At 39.1% G+C, this 12,821-nt stretch overlaps 1 protein-coding gene across 4 annotated transcripts in view; it reads left to right on the top strand.

Moving 5' to 3' along the window:
* Positions 1-12,821, top strand: part of NEK10 (NIMA related kinase 10) — a 263,478-nt gene that overhangs the window by 199,557 nt on the left and 51,100 nt on the right. For all 4 annotated transcript variants that reach the window (XM_025376245.1, XM_025376248.1, XM_025376247.1 and 1 more), the window contains 3 exons: positions 2,659-2,713; positions 12,044-12,081; positions 12,181-12,321. In XM_025376245.1, the coding sequence (XP_025232030.1) occupies positions 2,659-2,713; positions 12,044-12,081; positions 12,181-12,321 (234 nt within the window). The remainder of the gene's footprint in view (positions 1-2,658; positions 2,714-12,043; positions 12,082-12,180; positions 12,322-12,821) is intronic.

The following is a 12,821-nucleotide window of genomic DNA, read 5'->3' as shown; positions in this document are numbered from 1 at the left end:
GTTTTATTATTTCTACCAGCAAATGCAGGTTCTAACTAGAGAATCAAAATATCTTGGAGACAGCCAAATAACCACGGGAGTAATGAACATGACCTTTTACAAGCCTGTTGGTTAGAGGAATTCAAAGTCTGTAGAAGAAATTGGTCTTGGTATAGACTAATTTTTGTACAATTTTGTTTATATCAATCTAAAGGCCTGTGTTACATTTAAAACAATAAAACAAAAGAAATGTTTTTAGAGTTATAAAAAATATGACATATAAATTCAGTTCATAATGTTAATCTTGACTCTTAATTTAAAACAGTAAAGAAAGTAGTCATACTGGGATATGGGAAAGAAAAGGAAAAGGTATATTTAGATGAAATTTAAAGATTATAAAGAGAGATAGAATCAAACATACTCAACAAACCTGAAACTGAAAGAGAAGTTAAAATGGAAAATGAAGATAAACAATTTTTTTTGAAAAGAGTAAGTTGAGACCGGACACAGTGGCTAACGCCTGTAATCCGAACACTTTGGGAGGCCGAGGAAGGTGGTTCACAAGGTCAGGAGATCGAGACCATCCTGGCTAACACGGTGAAACCCTGTCCCTACTAAAAATAGAAAAATTAGCCAGGTGTGATGGTGGGCACCTGTAGTCCCAGCTACTCGGGAGGCTGAGGCAGGAGAATGGCGTGAACCCGGGAGCCGGATCTTGCAGTGAGCCGAGATGAGATGGCACTACTGCACTCCAGCCTGGGTGACAGAGAAAGACTCCATCTCAAAAAAAAAAAAAAAAAAAAAAAAAAGAGTAACTTGATAAAATATTAAAAACTGTAGGTAGAAATATTCTGAAATAAGTGAAAATAATTCTCTCTCCTCAGTGACTATACTATGAAAATCTCATAAAAGAACATTTAAAATAGCCTCTCTAAGGATCAAAGTAGAACCCTAAGGATTTAGCTACATTCTTTGTCCTTTCCAAACTTAATTGGTCCATTGAAATGATGACTAGATGTTCCAGATTTTCTGGGACAACCCTAGTTTTCAATATTCTGTCCTATTTTCTCTGTAAATCCCTGCCTTCTAGGTGTATTAATTTGCAATTGGGAAAACATGAAGCTCATATGGGAAAAATATTTATGCATATGAACATATATAACAAATTCCAGAAGAAATTTATTACTGACTGTTTTGAGATAAGTTCAGTGTTCTATATACCTGGCAGCAATGGTGGGAGGGTTAGTGGGGAGATAGGAAAGAGGTGCTTGACCCTTAAATTTGCATGTGGTAACTTGGCTAGGATGGTTATGACATTTTATTGCATGACATTTTATTGTGTTTTGTTAGATATTAATAACAGGGTTGTTTTTGTTTGTTTAGACATTTGCTTTAGAAAAAAAGCCCTTAAACCTGACAAATAAATGACAATTTGTAACATATTTTAGCTCATATTTTCATAATCAAAGACAATTTTTACAATATGTACAATTGCTCAGGTAGCAGAGATTCAGCATTGTTTTTTGTTGATACTGTGGTTTGCCATGAATAAAGCCGTGTTTGTTTCTTGAATGTTGTTTGACTGCTTTCATGCTACAGTGGCAGCAGAATTCAGTTGTGACAGATATAGTATGGCTTGCAAAGCCTAGAATATTTCCTACCTGCCATTTACAGAGAAAAGTTTGACCTTAGAACAATATGAGAGGGTTTATAGACAAAGCCATTCATGGAATATATATGTTCTTTATTATTTTGAATTTTATAAAAAACTTACTTAAATTTTTTTGGTATATAATATTTGTTCCTATTTATGGATACTTGTGATATTTTGATATTTGCATACAATGTGTAGTCATCAAATTACACATTGTGTGGGTAATTCAGATATTGATCACCTCAAACATTTATCATTTATTTGTGTTGGAAACATTTCAAATGTCCCCTTCTAGCTATTAAATATTCAATAAATTATTGTTAAACATTTTCTTTATCCATTCATCTGCTAATGGGTACTTAGTTTGATTTCGTATCCTGGCTGTTGTGAGTAGTGCTGCAATAAACACGAGAGTGGAGATATCTTTTTGATATTCTAACTTCCCTTCTTTTGGATATATACCGGTAGTGGGATTGCTGGATCATATAGAAGTTCTATTTTTAGTTTTTTCAAGAGAATCTTTATTTATTTATTTATTTGTTTATTTATTTATTTATTTATTTGATACGGAGTCTCGCTCTGTCACCAGGCTGGAGTGCAGTGGTACAACTCGGCTCACTGCAACCTCCGCCTCCTTGGTTCAAGCGATTCTCCTGCGTTAGCCTCCTGAGTAGCTGGGACTACAGGCACGCTCCACCACACCCAGCTAATTTTTGTACTTTTTAATAGAGACAGGGTTTCACCATGTTGGCCAGGATGGTTTCGCTCTCTTGACCTCATGATTCACCCACCTCGGCTTCCCAGAGTGCTGGGATTACAGGTGTGAGCCACCACGCCTGGCCGAGAACCTTTATACTGTTTTCCATAATGGCTACACTAATTTACAGTCCCACCAACAGTGTATGAGTTCCTCTTTCTCTGCATCTTCACCAGCGTTTGTTGTTCAGCATTGTTTTATTAAAACTTAAACAACAAAAGATTTGCAGAGGAAATAATGTAAAGTTATTTCTATTTTCTCGTCTCAGACATTTTAAAGAGAAGTTTTAGTGCTTCAGGAGGAGAAAGACAATCCCAAACAAGGTAGGTACAAATTGAGCTCCTAGAAATATTTTTTGATTTTGCAGCGCTGAGTTATTGATGGCTGAATTGAAACCTGATAGCCAGAAGTTTCCATGTGCCTGTGGAAATAGAAGGAGTTAGAGCTTACTTGCCCAGAACCATTTATAGTTCACCAAGTAGCATACTGAAACAGGTGCTGATCTTGGACTTGGGTCTTAGTCTAGCTCTGCCTTTTTCTAGCTTCGTGACCTTGAGCAAATGAGTTAGCCTCTTTGAGCTCAAGGGTGGGCCAGCGGGGTAGGGTAGCTGTGCTCCATGAGGTCATGTGGAGCCCTGGTCTTATATCTTGTTCTTCCATATCCCCAGGGTATAGATTTCATCTTTTTGACCAGTATGACTTACGAGACCACATCCTACCTCCAAGCCAGCAAGAAGAAAGGGGAAGTAGAGGCACCCCTCTTTCTTTTAAGGATATGACCCAGATGTTATGCTCATCACTTCTGTTCACATACCATTGGCCAGAACTTCCTCATATGACCACAGCTAGTTGCAAGGGAAGGTGGAATATGTTTGGGAGATTATCTTTTAAAAGCAAAGTAAAATTGTTATTTTAGGACAGCTCGCTGTGTCAGTGACAGTTGTTTCTTAGAGTAGGGACTGAAACAAAACTATTAGATTGAGCCTTCTGCAAGTTCTCCTGACCTTCATGGGAGCCCCTTCACTGGCACTGGGTGAGATCAGAGGGAGCAGAAACTTGATTGCAATGTTCCAGAGACAGACATAGGAGGCATTTAAGAAGTTGAGAAAATGAGCTGGCAGAGTGAGCGGGTGGGGAATGTTTGATGGAAAAGGACCTCTTAGAATCAGGATGAACTCAGGGCATTTGGGACAGAGGAAGGAGGAGAGATTAGAGAGGAAAAAGATAACTGACAGTGTACAGTTGCAGCATAGACCACAGCCAGAGGAGTGGGCCTAGAGAAGATGAGTGGCAACTCCTTCTTTGTGTCTGAAGAAAGGGAGGTGAAGATAAAATTAAGCTAGAGAAATAGAGAAAGGGAGATTAAGGAAGAATATACTTTATGGTTTCTGTATATTATTATTATTAAGATAAAATCTTGTTCTGTCGCCCAGGCTGGAGTGCAGTGGCATGATCTCAGCTCACTGCAACCTCTGCCTTCTGGGTTCAAGTGATTCTCCTGCCTCCGCCTCTTGAGTAGCTGAGATTACAGGTGCCTGTCACCATGCCTGGCTAATTTTTGTATTTTTAGGAGAGATGGGGTTTCACCATGTTGGCCAGGCTGCTCTCGAACTCCTGACCTCAGGTGATCCACCCACCTTAGACTCCCAAAGTGCTGGGATTACAGGCATTCGCCACTGTGCCCAGCCGCTTTCTATGTATTAGATGATATTCTAGGCCACAGATGAGAGGACTGTCTAGATTTGAGGAGTATATTCAGCTAGGAGCAGCCAATGTTGAGATAAGAACTGAGCAGAGAATGGAGGAAGGACTGCCAGACTGCTCTGAGGCTGGGGCACCTGTTGAGGTTGGGCCACATATAAGTGGTGATGCCAGGCAGGGGTCTTCAGAGCTGTGGGATGACTCCCACTCAGGAGGTGGCAGCATCTGTGTGATAAAATGCTAAGGCTGCGATATGCTATAGCAGGCATGGCTTTTTGGATACAAGCAAAGGAGCCTGACTCTAGCTAACTTATGTGACCGGGGTTTCTTTAGAAGGCATTATGGGGTTTGTGTAATTTAGACTCTGGAGGATCAAGCTTGGGAAGGCATACGAGCCAGTTCAGTCCCTGAAGTCTATAAAGGAGACATTTTTGGGAGGCTTGTAAGGGCAGGAGAACTCTGGGATAAATGAACTCCCAGCTTGTTTATTCCATTCTCATGTCACCTTTCTTAGGATTCAAAATCTTGAGAGAGAGAGAGCCAGATTGAGCTGGCTGGGATCAGGCGCCTGTTTACTGCCTTGAGAAGAGCTGAGGTCCTTGACTAGTCCATCAGGGGTGCTTGCTGAAGGGAGCCAGTGTTAGTGCTGGGCAGCCTCAATGGAACCATCTGGATCTATCTCTGGGTTTGAGGGTGCTGGGAATCGCATAATGTAAATGAAGTTCAGAAGAACCTGCTCAGCAAATTCCTGGAGGATTCAGTTAGGTGACAAAGGAAGGTTCCTATAGACAAATCCTTTTCTTGTTTAGTCAAAGGTGTATCACTGATACATTTATCGTCTTCAAATGAAGACCAGGAGGAGTTAGGATGGAGCCTTTTAATTTCCTAACTTTTTCCCAGTGTTTCTGGGAATAAAAACCCAAGAAAAACTTATCGATAAGGGGTGTGATCTGTCAGAAAGATATTTGAGAAAACCCTGTAAGACCTCATGGCATTCTTTACTGGGCCAAAGTGCAAAGGAGTCATGGTCAGAAGTAATGGGGCAGGGGAAAGAAAAGTAGTCCAAAATGCCAAAGAGAACCACAATGGGTGTTTGTGGGGACTGGAGATTTGAGTTAGAAGATCTTCCAAAGGATCTTTAGGGCTTGCTAGTACCCAATATTCCCCACTTACTGACTTTCTATCACTAACAAAGCAAGTATTTTAGTTCAAAAGTAAATTATGACATATGGTGTACTCCCAGTTAAGTGAATTTTATATTAAAATGAAAATTTCCAATCAGATGAATGTAGGTATCTTGGCCCTGTCAAAAATAATTCTACTCTTTTTTGAAAGGATCCATGGAAAATTGTCTTATTTGCACAAATTGGTTGATGTCCACCCCTTCAAAAACAAACAAAAACCCAATATGGTCTATATCTTTTAGAGCTTGAGATGGTTTTTAAAAAGTTAGTCGTTAACTAAATACTTTAAAACAAATTGGGTAAGCTAGAATCAGCAGAAAGGCACAGTTTAATCTGAAGATCATTGAAACAGGGATATAGAACAAGCTTTAACTTGGGGTTATGACCAGGTCAACAGATGGATATGGAAAGTGGCCCATACATTGAAGTTGATGTTTTGGAAAGTATGTTCCAAGGTGAATAGGACCTGACCTAAAGCAACATTTGCAAAATTGTGCCATGAAATGTGGTAATACAGTGTGACATGCTACCAGGGAACACAGGTTTGTTTAAGACAAGCTCTCTTCCTTCAGGGAGCTCACAGTGAAGTGGAAAGACAAGGGCAGACTTCAGAAGAAAATAAATGATAAAAGACAGCCTTTGATTTATGCCAAATAAGAGGAGAGAAAATTAATAACTTTTGACTCCCTCCCAGGTAATCCCCGGGGCTTCTCTGAATTAAAAGGAGACAATACCAAAATGTATTTATAATTCTTTAAAGAACATTAAATAAAGCTAAAGTTATTTGCAATCTAATTTGTTTAGGATTTTTCTGGGTTTCTTTGTTTATGAATGTGAAATGTGAACCCATCCTGCAAAATATTTAGAAGCTAAATAAGAAGTTTGAATATAAAAGGAGATAGCAAAACTACATAATAGAATAAAAATAAATTGAAAATCCAGCCTGTAGAGGGTTTTCTGGGGTTTTTTTTTGTTTTTTTGTTTTTTTTCTCTCCTATTCTGTGCCATGTATAAAATGGTATAACAATTACAAGGAGACTCTGGGCAGCTCTCCCACTTGGGGACCCTTACTGGCTCTTTAAAAAGGCCCAATGAGAGAAGTCACAGGGAAGGACATATGTGTTCTGATCACAGCCATCACAGCCTCCAAAATATAGAAGTCAGATGTGGCCCTGGCTAAATATTAATGGTACTAAAAGAAAGCTTAAGCATAAATTCTTAACTTTGGTCAGATATCAGATATCAGGAGCCAGATCTAAACCAATTGCCTGCTGAAGAACTAACATAAGTCCCTAATAACTTAGGGTATGCTTTTGGGCAAATGATCCAGGCAAATGGATAATACATGAGCAAATGGAACTAGAAGGGATAGCCCCTGCCTCCTTAGAGACGTTTTGAAGTCTCAGGGCTGGAGAATAATATTAGAACTGGAAAGCACCTGGGAATCCAAGCCATCATTAGTTGATAAGACCTTTTTTTGAGGAATATAGTTAATGGCAAGATCAAGAGAGGAATAAGCCCCAATTTCTTTGAAATTTCCAACTTTAATCATTTTCAAATTTGAAATGAAATCTTTTATATCTATTACTATTTGCTAGGACGGCATTAAGAATCGGCTTGACTTTTACCAGTTTTTATGCAGGTTTCGTAGGCTGACCTAGTATATACACATTGAGGATTCTAATCCAGCAAGTCATAGCATATTATTTCAACTTATAAATAAAATATTCTCTATAGTGGAACTTGATAATGCTCATGGGGGCTTCAGCCTCTTTATCACATATGCTCAGGTCCTAGTAAAGTTTAGTCATTGTTTTACAACCATCTTAAGAACCTTCATTCATTTATTTAATTGATGGATATTTATTACTGTGTGCCGGGTATGTGCCAAACTATGCCTAATTCATCTTTGCCTTCTCCAGGGCACAGTGTATTGCACGTAGGTACCAACCTACAGATACTGATTAATTAATAGATGAATGATTGTTATCTTAGTGTAAATTCTTTATCTCATTACCAAGGACTGAAATCTTGCCTACTGACAGCCTTTGCCATAGCCACAGCTTAAGGCACATTTTTTTTTTTTTTTTTTTTTTTTGAGACGGAGTCTTGCTCTGTAGCCCAGGCTGGAGTGCAGTGGCCGGATCTCAGCTCACTGCAAGCTCCGCCTCCCGGGTTCACGCCATTCTCCTGCCTCAGCCTCCGGAGTAGCTGGGACTACAGGCGCCCGCCACCTCGCCCGGCTAGTTTTTTGTATTTTTTTAGTAGAGACGGGGTTTCACCATGTTAGCTAGGATGGTCTCGATCTTGTGACCTCGTGATCCGCCCATCTCGGCCTCCCAAAGTGCTGGGATTACAGGCTTGAGCCACCACGCCCGGCCGGCACATTTTTTTTTAAAGGGATCCTGTTGCTCAGGCAACAAGATTTCTCCACGTCTGCTTGCCTCCTGTTGCCAAGGCAACAGGGTATAGTTGGCAGGCTGGTTTGAGACACTGGATGTTTGTGGTATCAAAGATGCCTGTGGTTCACAACTTTTTTGATTCGTCAGTGTATGCATAATTGTATCTGACAGTGTGCTCCTAAGTCTAAGTCTTTTTTTTTTTTTTTTTTGAGACGGAGTTTTGCTCTTTTGCCCTGGCTGGAGTGCAGTGCGCCATCTCAGCTCACTGCAACCTCCGCCCGCTGGGTTCAAGCGGTTCTCCCGCCCCAACCTCCCTAGTAGCTGGGATTATAGGCACCTGCCACCACACCCAGCTAATTTTTGAATTTTTAGTAGAGATGGGGTTTCGCCATGTTGACCAGGCTGGTCTCGAACTCCTGACTTGAGGTGATCCACCGCCTGGGCCTCCCAAAATGGTAGAATTACAGGCATGAGCCACCCTGCCAGGCCTCTAAGTCTTTATATGTAAAGATGATTGTGGAGGTTTGTGACCATTCAGCATCATACTTGTGACTGGAAAGACCTTGTGTATTTTCAGGACCTGTGGATCTTGCCTCCTAAAAGCAGAAGTCTTGCTTATTTTTACTTGTAGCTCTTCTCCCTCCATCTTTTTCATAATCTGTATCTGGTTTTACTTTGGAGGAATAAGTACTGCATGATTACTCCTTGCTAGAGTCAACCTGGCCCATCTGCCAATGTCACACTCCAGCAGTCTTAACAAGAACAAACAAAAAAACGCATAGTAAGATCACTTTGTTTCTTTTCTGTGATAGTTCTATACTGTCCTGGTTTATTGCTCGTTTGTTATGAGATATGTTATTCGGGTACAAGGGGATAGGCACAGGAGCATTATACTACTTTGTTGTCATGATACCAACTCTATTAACATTATAGATACATAGGAGAACTCAAAGCTACATAATGTTGCTTATTCACACAGGATGTATGTATGAATGTCACTGCCTGAAAGAGAGCTTCAGCTATAAAATGCTCATTAGCTTACATGGTGTGGTTGCAGTAGTTTCAGAAGGCATTACCTTACTATTGGAAGCCAAACCTCTCATTTCGTAAGGTTTAATTATTTTTATCAATATCAAATAGTATTGATACTTTTCACAATTGAATTAAATGATGGAATACACTTATAATGCATGTGAAAATGTTTTCTTTGTTCAGATACATATTTCAAGGAATTCTTATGAGAGATGAAATTTTAGGGCTTCATCTTCTTCTTGGCCAGGACTCTGCTGGCAAAATAATTGTCCAAATAATTCACCTTGCTCGTGACTTAATTCAGTGAAAAGTCTATTTAAAAAATTAGAAAGCTACTTCCTGGATTATTCACTTTATCTGTTAGTGTTTTGGGGTGGAAGTTGTAGGCTAACACTCATTTTCAGCACTTCAGTTTCTCTTTTGCCTTATTAATTCCAGATGAGGTCATACTAGGTCTGAAGAGAGCTGAAAGGGATGGCCTTTTAGAATTCTTTCAGCCTTCTATTTTTCTGAAATTCTTCCATCAGCCTGAAGTGCTGTTGGTCAATGCCCATTTCAAAATTTTCAGAGAACACAAACTATAATATATTAAACCTCTTCACCAGAAACTATTTCTGGAATGTTCTCTGCGTGAAACCACTTTGGTATATTTTTCAGCTTGTGATACGATGGGGACACCACCCTCTGTAGCCATAATGCTCTGTTGAGCATAAACATTCGATGTGGTTTAATCTAGAGGCAGTCTTCCCCCAGGCTCTGCATAATTTCAATCGTTTGTCCATCTGTGAACCCAACAATTGCATAGTTAAAAGCTGTCACTTCTGGTCACAATGAGTCTATTCTATTTTGAAATTTCAGATGACTATATTTTCTTGCAGTTAGTGATATAATTTCCAGAGAAATTGACATTTATTTTCTGCTATTTCTATGCAATCTTTTAAGTCCCAAGACTGTGGAAACTATTTATTTTCACCGTCCCATCTCCAGTGTCCAACATGGTGGCTATACATTGTGGGCACTTAATTAATATTTCTCGAATGAATGAATGAATAAATGTGTAATGGTTCTTTTTAAAGATTCCCGAAAGTTTATTAAAGAGTAATTTAAAATTATATAAAGGAATAGCAGAGGCGGCAGCAACTCAGCATTGTCAGGGTGTTCTGTCACATATCCCACTAGCACACATTATGCGTAGCATTTGCTGATATGTAAAAATGTTTGAAATGTTAGATTCTTCAGGACATCTGGAACAGTCATCTTGCAAACTCATCATGTGAGTGATTATCAGCTTTTCAAGAACATGAATAACCTGATGGATACAAGTTTGCCTCCAGTTGCATTTGTATTCACTTTTTAAGAGAGTGGGATTCAGGAGGTATTGCAGGTTTAGCAGCTACATGGCATGAATGTAGTAAGCGTATGAAGACAATGACCAACACTTAAGGAAGGGCAGACCACATTGTTAAGTATGGAGGCCACTAGGCACATGTGACTCTTGAGCAGCTGAAATGTGGCCACTGCAACTGAGGGACTCAATTTTAAATTTCATTTAATATTAATTAAGATGTAAAATAATAAGATATCTCAATTTTTATATGTTGAAATAATATTTTGGATATTTTTGATTAAATAAAATAGATTTATTTCACTGTATTCTTTTTACTTTTTAAAAAATTTGGCTACCAGAAAACTTAAAATTATGTTTGATGCTTACCATCAGTTTCTATTAGACAGTGCTAGCCTCATCTAGAAGGCTAAGGGGCAAAGTTATTCGGAAAGCATTTGCTGGGATATGGCATTTGTGCAGGCATACGAGGAGCTGGAACAGATGTTCTGCTTCTCAGCTCAGCCCTGAGGTTGTCCTGCCTACACATGGGCACTGCTGTGATCATGTCTCTTTTCAAACTTTCTGAGGGCAGGATCAGCTTCATTTCTTTTTTTGAACGTGCTCCTTATCTCAGGGTTAGGGAAAATATATAAACTGTTAAAGGCTGGCAGGTTCCATTTACTTTTCAAGGCTCTGGAACTTTGAGCTCAGAATGGAACAGAATATATTATGGGATCAAGAGAGTGCTACCCTGGTGAAAATCAAGAGGGAATGGAAAGGAACAGGGAAGAAACTCATAAGTGGATACAAAGATTTTGGTATTATTCTAGTGCTTAAATTGGGTGGTAGGTAAATGAGTGCCAATTTTGTTACACTTAATAACACAGATAGGTGTTGCATGCATGTATCAAAAAATCTATGATTAAAACAAAAGGGTTGGGATAAGAGACTTATCAGCCATGTTTACTTGTATTTAAATTCCTGTATTTATTCCTACTTAACAAATACCTATCATGTGCCTTATACATAGTAGATGTATGATATATTTTTGTTGGATTGCATTAAGTTTGAGTCTTACAACTTGTCAGGGCACAGATGTTTCTTATTTCGTTCCAGAAAACTATTAAAAAATTGGTTCTGGGCTGGGCGTGGTGGTTCACACCTGTAATCCCAGCACTTTGGGAGGCTGAGGTGGGTGGATCACGAGGTTAGGAGATCAAGACCATCCTGGCTAACATGGTGAAACCCCGTCTTTACTAAAAGTACAAAAAAGTTAGCCGGGCATGGTTGTGGGTGCCTGTAGTCCCAGCTACTCGGGAGGCTGAGGCAGGAGAATGTCATGAACCCAGGAGGTGGAGGTTTCAACAAGCTGAGATCGCGCCACTGCGCTCCAGCCTGGGTTACAGAGCGAGAGTCGTCTCAAAAAAAAAAAAAAAAATTGGTTACAGTGGAAAAAAAAGGCTGAAGGTGATTTACACATATCGCTGGTACAGTCTAAGGCCACCTCCAAGGCAAACGGGATGTTAATAACACTGGCAACTTTAGGAAAGATAATTATTTTCAATGCAAAAAACATTTTATAGGAAGAGGAATAAGGTTTTTTTTGTTTGTTTTTTGTTTTGTTTTGTTTTTTAATAGAGCAGGAACAAATCATAGAAAGTACTGTATATAACATTTTAAATCTTATATCCTTTTAGTGCAAAATCATATTTCGAGTTTAAGTGTAACAAGAAAATTATTCAGGATCATAAGAGTTAGGCTCTTAGTCATACTTAGAGCCTAAAAAACAACTGTGGTGGGACGATTCTGCCATTTGTCAGTAGAATGTCAATTGTACTGTGTGTTGCAATATTATTTATTTCCCTCTGAATTAAACTCTTGAGAGTATCCTGAGGGAAAATAATCTTTATTAATCTTTATAATGTAGACCATAGCAAGATGTAGGCTCTTAGTTTGTCAAATCCAAGTTGAACAAGTCATTCTAATGGCCTGTAATTCTATTTTCAGGGACTTCACTGGAGGAACAGGATCAAGACCAAGACCAGGTAACTTAGTGTTGATAGCAATAAAATCAAACACAACTCTCTAAAATTCAATGTAATTTATGTTACAGTTTCATATCTTTCCCCCTTTTATTTCTTCAGCTTTGCTGCCTCTTGACCTGCTTCTGAAAGTGCCACCCCTCATGCTCAGGGCCCACATTAAAGAACTAGAGGCCGAGTTAGTGACAGGGTGGCAGTCCCATAGCCTTCCTGCTGTGATTCTTCGAAATCTCAAAGATCATGGTAGTACTTACTAGATCACATTGATGTTAAGCACACAATGGGCAAATGCAGAATTATAGTTGGACCTGAGATGTCTGAACGATGCTTGGGTGGTAATTTTAATATAAACAGCAGGAGAATTCTGCCTTGTTTGTTCACCATTATTAGTTTGGCAATTTGATAACAAAATGCCTTCTGTGTTCACTGTCGATTGAAGTATTATGGGCTGTTTTTTCCAAAATTTGCATTTCTGCCGTGGTGGGAATGTTAGCCAGTTGACCTACTGATGCTTCAAGTACATACCTACAAACAAAAAATAGTAACCATGTTTTACAAAGGTATTTCTGTAAACTCTACACCTACATGATACATGTAGAATGAAGAGAGTAAGTCATATATTTTTTCTATCTCCTCTACCCTTACACAAATAATTATTTTTTACTTATTTATGTTTCTTTTTTTTCTTTTTTGAGACAGAATCTCACTATGTCACCCAGGCTGGAGTGCAGTGGCACGATCTT

The sequence above is a fragment of the Theropithecus gelada genome, chromosome 2 (assembly GCF_003255815.1).
Source record: "Theropithecus gelada isolate Dixy chromosome 2, Tgel_1.0, whole genome shotgun sequence".
NCBI classification, from domain to species: domain Eukaryota; kingdom Metazoa; phylum Chordata; class Mammalia; order Primates; family Cercopithecidae; genus Theropithecus; species Theropithecus gelada.
Note: the sequence above shows the minus strand (reverse complement) of the source record. Positions and strands in the feature narration are given on the sequence as shown.